This window comes from Erinaceus europaeus, chromosome 2 (assembly GCF_950295315.1).
Source record: "Erinaceus europaeus chromosome 2, mEriEur2.1, whole genome shotgun sequence".
Lineage (NCBI taxonomy): Eukaryota > Metazoa > Chordata > Mammalia > Eulipotyphla > Erinaceidae > Erinaceus > Erinaceus europaeus.
This window is the reverse complement of record NC_080163.1, coordinates 132646531-132658536: the sequence shown is the minus strand read 5'-3', so window position 1 is coordinate 132658536 and position 12006 is coordinate 132646531. Positions and strand designations below refer to the sequence as shown.

The 12006-nt window shown below is 44.9% G+C and overlaps 1 protein-coding gene and 1 pseudogene across 1 annotated transcript in view; both read right to left on the bottom strand.

The window, feature by feature from the left end:
- The window catches only part of RFWD3 (ring finger and WD repeat domain 3), a 36616-nt gene extending 32490 nt beyond the window's left edge, over positions 1 to 4126 (bottom strand). Inside the window, exon 1 of the mRNA XM_007527595.3 lies at positions 3687 to 4126. Within this exon, the coding sequence (XP_007527657.1) occupies positions 3687 to 4090 (404 nt within the window). The 5' untranslated portion in view covers positions 4091 to 4126. The remainder of the gene's footprint in view (positions 1 to 3686) is intronic.
- A 3868-nt stretch (positions 4127 to 7994) lies between these two features.
- LOC103117533 (methionine aminopeptidase 2-like) lies at positions 7995 to 9890 on the bottom strand (annotated as a pseudogene).
- Positions 9891 to 12006: the final 2116 nt, after the last annotated feature.

Genomic DNA, 12006 nt, shown 5'->3' with positions numbered 1-12006 from the left:
CATACCTGAGGCTCTGAAGTCCCAGGTTCAATAACCACCCCTACCATCAGCCAGAAATGAGTAGTGTTCTGGTTTCCTGGGTCTTTTTCTCTTATTAAGATAAAATAAACAAAATATTGATTTCTTTTTCTAGTTACTCCCAAGGTTATCCACTGCCTCATGCAGTCCCAGAGGGAAAAGACTTTAGACTATGTAAATACTAAATCAGGGACTGCAAGTTTCATCTTCCAGGAATCCATCAATAGGTTAAAGAAAGGTTATTCTCTGGGAATGAGGTTTCTTTTTAAAGATCTATTTATCTTATGAGATGACTTTACATAAGAGAGTAAGTACCATTCTGGTACATCTGGTACATGCAGCAGTGACAGGGATCAAAGGCAAAGTCTCAGGTATGCAAGTCCAGCACTCTGGCAATTGAGGATTTTCCTCTGGGTTTTAAGGCTGTACTTTCAGTAAAACAAACAAATCTAGTAAACCTTTCATTTTCCCTGGCAGTCTCAGCCTTTTATGTAGACGCCCCCCCCCCCCTTGCAGGACTTTACTAGTCCAGGTTAAAAAAAAAAAGTTCAAATAGAAAGAGAGGAACAGAGAAGAAGACATGAGACACCACAGCATCAAGCTTTCTGAGTTGCCACAGTTCTCCCCTGTGGTATACTGGGATGAGGAAGCTGTTGCATTCAGGGCATGTGTATGGTAAAGCAAGAGCCCTTGTACTAGCCCCAACATCTACATTCTATAATTCAGATCCTATAAATAGCAAGCTATCCTCTAACAGCTTAGATTTCTGGATGTAAATCTCTCTGGAACAATCACAAGGAATTTGGTTTCTGTGATGTTTTATTACTTTGTGTAAATTAGCATCTGATTTATAAATATTACTGTCTTATGAATTGGTTAATACACAAGCAAGTGCTCATCATAAAAAAAAAAAAAAGGCGGGGGGGCAGGTGGAAGTACATCAGGTTAAGCACACATAGTATGAAGCGCAAGATCCCACACAAGGATCCCAATTCAAGCCTCCAGCTCCCTACTTGTGGGGGGGGTGGGGCTTGCTTCACAAGCTGTGAAGGTCTGCAGGTGTCTCTTTCTCTCCCCGTCCTCCCCTCCTCTCTCCATTTCTCTGTCCTATTCAACAATGGCAGCAATAACAACAACGATAAAGCAGCAAAAGGGAAAAAATAGCCTCTAGGAGCAGTGGATCTGTAGTGCAGACAATGAGCCTCAGTGGTAACTCTGGAGGTCAGAAAAAAAAATCTGTTTCCTGCTCCTCAAGAATAAATGCATGGGAAGTCGAGCGGTAGCGCAGCAGGTTAAGTGCATGTGGCACAAAACACAAGGACTGGTGTAAGGGTCCCAGTTCGAGCCCCTGGCTCCCCACCTATAGGGGAGTCGCTTCACAAGTGGTGAAGCAGGTCTGCAGGTGTCTATCTTTCTCTTCCCCCTCTCTGTCTTCCCCTCCTCTCTCCATTTCTCTCTGTCCTACCCAACAATGACATCAAGAACAACAATAAAACAAGGACAACAAAAGGGAATAAATATTGAATAATCAAGGCTCAAGACAGTTTCCAGAGACACCACTCTCACCCCATAGCCCACATACCTAAAGAGGGTTTCCAAGATGTCTTCAGCAATGACACAAATATGAGTCATTTTTTTCCAGTGTTTTTCCCCCACCCCCACCCCAGAGTGTTATAGAACAAATGAAGCTGAAGCTTAATTCTAGCTGTTAGCACAGAAAATGAGTCAGATTCTAAGTGTTAAGAGTCAACACCAGTTCAAAATTCCTCTATACTACAGCTATGAGACTTTGAATAAAACCATTTACCAGGGCCTGTCTTTAAAAAAAAACAAAAACTAGAGCACTGGTCAGCTCTGGCTTGTGATAGTACTGGGGACTGAAATTGGCACCTTAGATCAGTCTCAAGTATGAAAAGTCTTTTGCATAATCACTAGGCTATCTCCCCTACCCTGAATTCTATCTCTTTATACATCATGAAAACATTTAGGTCAAATATCAAATAAAGTATTTCTTTTATTATTTTATTATTTTTTATTATTATCTTTATTGGATAGAGACAGCCAGAAATCAAGAGGAAGGGGGGTGATAGAAAAGGAGAGAGATAGAGAGACACCTGCAGCCCTGCTTCACCACTTATAAAGCTTTCCCCCTGCAGGTGGGGACTGGGGGCTTGAACTTGAGTTCTTGTGCATTGTACATGTACTCAACCAGGTGCACCACCACCCGGACCCACAAATAAAGTATTTCAAATAAAGGAGGCTTATAAAGAAAATTATTCTCAACTGAAACAGTCTCAGGTAAAAGGAGTTGGACTGCTGTATTCTATTGAACCAGACACATTCCAAATTAATCCATATTCTACTTTTCTTTTTTTTTTTGCTTTTTTTAAATTTTATTTATTTTATTTATTTATTCCCTTTTATTGCCCTTGTTGTTTGATTGTTGTAGTTATTATTGTTGGATAGGACAGAGAGAAATGGAGAGAGGAGGGGAAGACAGAGAGGAGGAGAGAAAGATAGACACCTGCAGACCTGCTTCACCGCCTGTGAAGCGACTCCCCTGCAGGTGTGGAGCCGGGGTTCGAACTGGGATCCTTACGTCGGTCCTTGTGCTTTGCGCCACCTGCGCTTAACCCGCTGCGCTACAGCCCGACTCCCCCATATTCTACTTTTCTTAAGACTTTCTAAATCCAGCCTACTCATCTTAAAAAGTTAGACTTCAAAAGTCTAAGGTGTCTCTAAGTGGTAAACAATAGATAATCCAATGCACAAAGGATCTGAGGTGCGTAGAAAGGAGCTGCATGTTAAGGAACACTTTAATGTGAGGTTCAAGCCCTCAGGCCCCACCTACAGGGGAAAAGCTCCACAAATGGTGGAGCAGTGCCACAGGTCTTTCCTTCTGTGTCCATTTCCCTCTATTATATATATATTCCCTTTTGTTGCCCTTGTTGTTTTATTGTTGTAGCTATTATTGTTGTTGCGGTTGGATAGGACAGAGAGAAATGGGGAGAGGAGGGGAAGACAAAGGGGGAGAGAAAGACACCTGCAGACCTGCTTCACCGCTTGTGAAGCGACTCCCCTGTAGGTGGGGATCCGGGGGCTTGAACTGGGATCCTTACGCAGTCCTTGCACTTCGTGCCACCTGCGCTTAACCAGCTGGGATACCGCCCGACTCCCTTCCCTCTATTTCTTTTGATCTCTCACCCTCTATCAAAGTGAAAGGGGGAAAAATGCATAGTAGGATAAGTGGAGGCATTGTGCAGGTACCATGCCCAGCGATAACCCTAGTGAAAAAAGAAATTAATGTACAAAATGCAAAAGACTTAATGTCAGCCTTTGGTACTTGCCCCTAATTTTCAAAGCACATCATTGTAACTTACTCCCTTAATTACTTACTTCTTTTTTCTATAGCACTGTTCTGCTCTGGCTTATGGTGGTGTGGGGGATTGGATTTGGGACCTGGGAGCCTCAGGCATGAGAATCTGTTTGCATAACCATTATGCTATCTCTCACACCCAAGCAATTTTATTTTCATCTGCCTTATGAGAAAATGGAAGTTCAGAAAGGTTACCCAACTTGCCAAGTATCAGAACACTAATCTGTAGAACACCACAGAATGCGAGCCTACAGCTTCTGGTACGAATCCCTTATTTTACACATTCATTTACCTGGTACCATTTGTCCTCTGAGACCCACCGGTTCTTGCCCTACGAGAAGACCTCCTCCTCCTTGCTCTCACTGGTCCCACATTATGGTTTGAAGATGGAGGCCTCAGGAATTCTAGCATGCCATGAAGTCTCTGCAGCCCACTGATGAAGCTATTCATTGAATCCAATGAAGGTACTTGACTGGCACCAGATCTTTGCCTATAATCCTCTAAAGCTCCTGGATTGTTCTGTGCACTGTTTTCTCCCAAAGATTCTACTTCTTCTGTCCGGTTAATGGAGTCATGTGGAGCAGACTGGGGCAGGGGCAGTTCCGCTTGGCTGCCTGACACTTCCACAGGAGTAGGCTGTTCAGCATGATGATCTAAATGCACCTGAGGACCATATTCCATTGCTTCTTCGGCCATCACTAGAGAATACTTGTAAAAAAAAAATAGTAAAATAATTAAAAGCATGTCATATTGTAACCATTCTATAGTGTCTTAGAATTTAATGTTCTTCTTGGTTAAAACAGCTGCTTAAAGAGGTTTTACTTACTGAGTTTAATTTAAAAGTGTCTTTGGGGCTGGATGGTGGTGGCACACCATGTTGAGCACACAAGTTAAAATGCCCAAGGACCCTGGTTTGAGCCCCCCGCCCCCACCTGTAGGGGGAGAGCTTTGTGAATAGTGAAACAGTGTTGCAAATGTGTGTTTCCTTTTTTAAAAAGATTTTTAAAAATATTTATTTGTTCCCTTTTGTTGCCCTGTTGTTTTATTGTAATTATTGTTGTTCTTGATGTTGTCATTGTTGGATAGGACAGAGAGAAATGAAGAGAGGAGGGGAAGACAGAAGGGGAGAGAAAGACAACTGCAGACCTGTTTCACCGCTTGTGAAGCGACTCCCCTGCAGGTGGGGAGCCGGGGGCTCGAACTTGAACCGGGATCCTTACACCAGTCCTTGTGCTTTGGGCCACGTGGGCTTAACCCACTAAGCTACCGGCCGACTCCCAATGTGTCTATTTCTTTCCCTCTCTATCAACCCTTCCCTCTCAATTTCTGGCTGTCTCTATTCAATAAATGTAATTAAAATTTTAAAAAAGTGTTTTGGGTGCAGTCTGGAAGGTGGCACAGTAGATAAAGCACTGGACTCTCAAGCATGAGGTCCTGAGTTTGATCCCCCACAGCACATGTACCAGAGTGATGGCTGGTTCTTTCCCTCTCTCCTACCACCATCTTTCTCATTAATAAAATCTTTAAAACAAGTCTTACTATCCCTCAGACTCTGGGTTTGACTGCTAGCATTACACAGGAGTACTACAGACAGAAAGATGGGAGCCCCATAGTTAGTGGAGTGGTGGTTTGGTTTCTCCCACACTTTGAATTAACTGCCATACACATGGCTGAAGTTTAAACCCTGACACCTGTGCGAGCGCCACAACACGGGGGATGTTCTGGTGCTGGGGTATTTCTGTCAAGTAAAACAATGGAGGAAAAAATAGTGAAAATGCACACTTGCAAGGTCCTGGTACCACAAAAAAAGGAGGTGCAGGAGCTGCTACAACCTCAGCAAGACTGAGGAAGTAATTCAGTGACAAAGCAGATGCCTTACATGGGTTAAGACTGGTTCGAGAATTTAACGTCCCTCTTGGTTAAACAGCTGCTTAAATAAAAGGCTTTACTTAACTGAGTTTAATTCAAGTGTGTTTGGGGCTGGATGGTGGCACACCATGTTGAGCACACAAGTTAAAATGCGCAAGGACCCGGGTTTGAGCCCCCAGTCCCCACCTGCGGGGGGGGGAGCTTTGCAAGCTGTGAATTAATTAGTGCTGCAGGTCTCTCTCTCCCTCTCCCTCTCCCCCTTCCTCTCAAAGCCTGTCTCTACCCAATATGTCAATAAAGATAATAAAAAAATTCAAAAAGGGGGGTTGGGTGGTAGTGCAGTGGGTAAAGCATATGCAGCACAAAGTGCAAGGATCAGTGTAAGGATCCAAGTTCGAGCCCTGGCTCCCCACCTGCAGGGGGGTGGTTTCAAGAGCGGTGAAGCAGGTGTCTTTTTCTCCTCCCTCTGTCTTCCCCTCCTCTCTCCATCTCTCTCTGTCCTATCCAACAATGATGACATCGACAACAACTACAACAATAAAACAAGGGCGACAAAAGGGAAAATAAATAATGGTTATGCAAACAGACTCTCATGCCTAAGGCTCCAAAGTCCCAGGTTCAATCCCCCGTACCACCATAAGCCAGAGCTGAGCAGTGCTCTGGTAATGAATAAGTAAATAATAAAAATAAGGAATAGAGACAGAAGAAAAGCAAGGGTCTGGGGAGATAGCTAACTTGTTAAGGTGTCTGAATTGCTATGGATGTAACCTAAGTTTGAGCCCCAGAACCACAGGAGCGATACTATGGCAACAGAGAAAGCTTCAGTGCTGTGTGGTCTGTTCTCTCTGAATGGAGAAAGTGATCTAGAATAGTGAAATTGCTTATGTACAAGGCACTGGTTCCACCAACATCAAAAAAGAAAGCAGGCCAATAGCTACCAGGATGCTAATATTAAAACAATCACAAAAGAGCAGTGGTAGATAAAATAATGGTTATCCTAACAGATTCTCTTACCTGAGGCTCCAAAGTCCCAGGTTCAATCCCCTGCACCAGCATAAGCCAGAGCTGAGCAGTGCTCTGATGGGGGTGGGGGGTGAATTCACAGGAAAAGAAACCAGTAACAAAATTTATGAGGTAGAAAAGTAGGAGAGTATTGCATCTTGGAAAGAAAATTTCTTTTTTTTTTTTTTTTGCCTACAGGGTTATTGCTGGGGCTTGGTGCCTGCACTACCAGTCCACTGCTCCTGGAGGCCATTTCCCCCCATTTTGTTGCCCTTGTTATTGTTGCTGTTGCTGGACAGAACAGAGAGTAATTGAGAGAGGAGGGGAAGACAGAGGATGATAGAAAGATACACCTGCAGACCTGCTTCACCACTTGTGAAGTGATGGTGGTGAGCCGGGGGCTGGAACCGGGACCCTTTCACCAGTCCCTGCGCTCTATGCCATGTATGCTTAACCTGTTGCGCTACTGGCTGACCCCCCTGGGAAGAAAATTTCTAAGGAAGGAATATAAAATGCTGAGAAGAATGGCCACTAAGACTTAACAATGTGGAAATGACAGATAATCTAGGTATTTCTGAGGTGAGGGGATCAGAAGTCAGACAGTAGTTAGCAGAGTGGATGGAGAGGGTTCCAATAAACATGATAGACAAAAATACATCTGTTGGGACTATGTGATAGCTTGGTAGAGCATAGGGGAGCTCTCCCATCCTTGGATGGAGGTCTGGATAGACACCCCGCTGGTCTCTCTCTTCATAGAAGTGAGCCAAGAGGGAAAAAGTCTCCCAGACTAAGCTTGCCTTGTTAGTCTCTCAAGCCCACAGAAACCCCAATACTTCCCTCTATTAACTGCAGGCCACATGGCCTACCTTACGCAAAAGTTCACAGAGGAGAACACACCTTATCACTCCTAGCAGTGCCCTTTGATGTCCTCAATTTGCATCAAACCTTGCTTATCTTCTCTCTCTATCTTGCCTTAATTGGTCCAACCCCTCTTCTCCCCTCAAACACCTTTGGGTAATTAAATGCCTGCACCAGGAGACTAATTATCTTGACCTTTATGTATCTGCATCAATTCTTGTCATACCAGCCCCCTACCATAGGGGCAAACCGACCTTTAAAAAAACCTGTAATTTCTGATAAATCTGAATAATGTTGTTTGGTTTTCTACTTAAACCTTGCCCACCTGCTAATAAACGAGACCTGACACCTGAGACTTGAGATCTGCGGTCTGAGCATGCTGCAGGTCTCCCAGGTGTCTTTAATTCGTGTTGTCCCTTGTGTGAGCGAGAAAAGAACCGGTCCGTTACCTTTCCCCTGGAGAGCACCCTGCCAGAGACCCCGACAACATATTTCTGTAGATATCCCTGAAAAACCAGGAACATTACAAAAAAAGGGGGGGGAAGGCTGAGGGGGAATAAAAGACAAAGCCAACTGCAGAGCATGATATATACAAATCAATTTTTTTTTTTGCCTCCAGGGTTGTGCCTGTACTGCGAATCCATTGTTCCTGGAAGCCATTTTTTCCATATTTGTTGTTGGATAGACAGTGAGAAACTGAGAGAGGAGGGGAAAATAGAGAGGGGGAAGAAACCTGCTCCACTGCTTGTGAAGAGACCCTCCTATAGGTGGGGTGCCAGAAGCCATTTCTCTGCTTGATAGAAGCTAAGCCTTGAAACAACAGAAACCCTCGAGATAAGTTTCTAATTCCCGCAGGAAAGATGTTTGCCAGAAACTAAGTGACATACCATATAGTTATAGTGACATACCATATAGTTATAGTTTAACAGAAATAGTTGCAAGGGACCCTCCACCGCGATCTCTGCCTCCCCCTTCCCCCTATGCTCCCCCTTCCCCAAAGCCTTAAAATGCCTGTGAACACAATAAAATTTTGCAGCTTGATCAGAATCCTGTCTTGCTGTCATTCTTTCGTGTCTCTTGTCCCTGTCATTCCAGGTCCTGAGGTTCCTAGCCCCTGTTCACCACCCCGCTGGCCGGGGGACCAGGGGGCTCAAACAAGGGTCCTTGAGCTTACTATGTACACTTAACTGCCCAGCACACTATAAATTAAAGCTCCAAAGTTCCAGGTTCAATCCCCCACACCACCATAAGCCAGAGTTGAGCAGTGCTCTGGTAAAAAAAAAAAAAAAAAAAAAGTAAATAAATGCAGATAAGGGGAAGGGGAATTGGCTGAAAACATGTAAGCTAATTATAATTAATTCATCTCTTAGTCAAGTAAACATAGGTTAATGTAAATATAAAGAAAAAAGGCAGTTTGAATGAGACATAGAAGAGCAGCATGAGAAATGGCACAGCAACTGTAAAGTAATTTTAATGAGTTAAGTAAAAGTCTACAAATCACTATGAAAAACTGCAGGAATAGGCATGCTGTTAAATACAATGTATTTGAATTTAATTCGGGTACAACATATTCCCAACAAATTTTAGAAAATAAAGATATTGTGGTGGTTTTGGACTATGCTTAATAGTCATCTCCTCTGCTGACAACTTCTTTACAGGTTGGATGCAACAGGATAGTATGTTCAAACTGTGCTGTATACAATCCTTTAATGTCACACAATGGTGGGTATGGGTCTACAATGCCCAAGTCACACAGATTCTTCAATGCCATTAAGTATTTACTTTCTCCCAAGCGATCCAGCCATCTGCGGCAGAAGGCAGAAGGCAAGGGTGCCCAAGTTTTCATTGATGACACTTTACAAGTGCTCTGTTCTGGGGAGCCTTATTGGCACATGCCCAACATCAAAATTTTTCATGTAATGCAAACATTCCATATCATCATGACCAACACCTTTCCCTGTGCTACCAAAAGTTTCAGTAGCATATATTTCCCCTTCCTCCACTCTTGTTGCTTCTCCTCCTTTCACAATGGGCACTGTTTTCCCAGCATGTACTCTATATGGCCCAATTGAATGTCCATTTAGATTACGGATTGGTTTCACTTGCTATGTTTTTCCATCTATTTCAACTTCTTATGACTCCATAACTTCTTGGATGGCCTCACCGACATCAAAGAGACGGACATCAATTCCAGCACACTTTATTCCAGTATTAGTGGCATCATCTACAGCTTTTAATAGTGTATCATATTTGGGATTGAAAGTGACAATAAAAGCACAGTCGATAATCCTACCATTTATGTGTATTCCAAAGTCTATCTTGCAAATGTCATCATACTGTAATACTGTCTTGGCACTGGCATTGGGAGTATAATGGGCAGCACAGTTATTGAGAGAACATCCTATAGGAAATGCCAGGACGGCATTTAATCCATTCTCTTTTCTTAGCTTTTGTGAACAGTCTTCCGACTTTTCTGGCTTCACCTCCAACGTTGTAGAAAGGGACATCATGGGTCAGAGCCCTGTACTCCCATGCTACCTGGGGAGAGTAACTACCCAGGACATTTACACATTGGTTATGTATCAATACCACCCAACTGACACCCTAGTATTCTTTAAAGAAAACTAGCTCAAGGAAAAAGAGGGAGTGTTTCTGGAGGTAGCACAGTTGCTAGAGTCTTGGGCTTATAAGTGTGAGGCCCAGGCTTCATACCCTGGACTGTATGTGCCAGTGGTGTTTCTCTCTCTTATATTTTCTGTTATCAATAAATAATTCTTTATGACAAGAAAGATCTAAATGAAGTCAGGAGATAACTTATCTGGCAGAGTACACACTGACAGTGCTCAAGGGCCAGTTTGAGCCCCTAGCCACCACACACCATACAAAGGAGAAGTTTCATGAATATTGGAGTAGTACTATAGTATCTGTCCTCTCCCTCTCTGTTTTTCCTTTTCTATCTGGAAAAAAGAAATTCAGCTGGGAGTAATGGAATGGTGCACTGATAAGTCCCAGAAGCAAAATAAATCATTAAAACAGTCCAAGGGCCAACAACATGACACGACACAGCAGGAAGCAGGAAGAACCATTATCTTCCACATGAAATTTGCATGCATGAGGTCCAGTGGTCTGTCCCCAGCACTACACTAAACAGTGCTCTAGTCTAAGAATTGAAGCAAATCCCCACCTGCGGGGGGTGGGGGGGAGGGCGGCGGAAACGGAAGCAAATCCATGCTGTCTGGACGTATATATGTGCAGTAATCTAAAACAAGCCCAGGCATGAAAAATACCAAATTCAGGGGGCCAGGCGGTGGCACACCCGGTTAAGTGCACATAAAATTAAGTACAAGGACCTGGGATCGAGCCCCCCCACTCTCCACCTGCAAGGGAGAGGCTACACAAGCATGAAGCAGGTCTCCAGGTGTCCTTCTCGCTACAGCCCCCTCCCCCACTCAATTTCTCTCCGTCCTCTCCAATAAAATGGGGGAAAAAGATGGCCGCCAGGAACAGTGGATTCATAGTGATAAGCCTGGAGGCAAAAAAAAAAAAAAAAGGGGGGGTAGGGGCCAGTTTTGACTGTAAGAGGAAGGCAAAGAAGTCCTATCCAAATGCGATGCATTCCAGCACCAAAAACTGTACACAAAGGTGCCAGCTATCCAAGTCTGCCAACACACACACACCTAAAAACCCGGAGCAAACCCAACCAAGCAACAAACACTCGACATCTAAGAACCGGATACGGAGAGATACAAACATACTAGTGGAGAGAACCTTTCACCCAGGCAGCAAGGTCTGTGGCACTGTGTTTTTGAAACAAAGCTTCAGCGACCCCACCAGCCCCCGACTTAATAACCCCCAGCGAGCATCACCCCCAGCTTGGTGCAACCTGCTCCTTAGCCTCAGCACCCACCTCCCGCTATTTCTATTTTTTTTTCAATTATCTATTTATTTCCCCCCCTTTACTGGGGGAATTAATGTTTTACATTTGACAGTGAATACAATAGTTTGTACATGCTTAACAACACAACCCCGACTAGGTCCTCCGACATCCTTTTCCAGGATCTATTTTTCTTCTTAATTATCTTTATTTACTGGATCATGACAGCCGGAAATCGAAAGGAAGGGGTTAGAGAGCGAGAGACAAAGGCCATCACTGCTTCACCGCTCGCAAAGCTTTTGCACCTGCAGGCGGGGGAGACCAGGGGCCTGAACCCGGATCCTTGCGCATTGTAACATGTGTGCGCTCAACCAGGTGCACCACTACCCGGCTCCACTATTTCTATTTCTTTTTATCTGTGTGCTGGGGAAGCAAGAGCTTCAACAGGTCTAGCCACCCCTCTCACCTTGTTTTTTTTTTGTTTGTTTTGTTTCCTACGTGCCATCTCAAGCTTTGTCACTCAGACTTCACTGCCCACACAGCCGACCGGAAGACGGTCCCCATGAACCAGAGGCGACTGCTCGGTCACTTACCCGCGGGTCCTTCGACCGGTTTCCTTGTTTTTTCTTCTTTCTCAGCAAAAGGGGGGAGGGGCGTTCTGGGCGCGCTTACGTCACAATCGCAGTGAGGTCAAATCGAACTACGGTGGAAACCACGTTCCTCAGGCCGCTGGAAATGGACGCCAGCCCTCCGCGCCGCATGAATAAAGCTCGGCTCCCTCCGGGCTATGATCATCCGGGGATCTTGGACTCTCCCCTCCCCCCAATCCCGCAGAGCCCCCTCCGCCGCCCCCGCAGTCCGCCCGCTCCCCGGGCGCCGCCCGCCGAGCGCGGGGTTCGAGTCTCAGCTCGACCTACGGGGCCGCCCCGCGCCGCAGAGCCTCTTCCAGACCGCAGGGCTCCATGCCCGCCACAAGTCCACCGCAGGGCGGCGCCCTTAGACACCACGT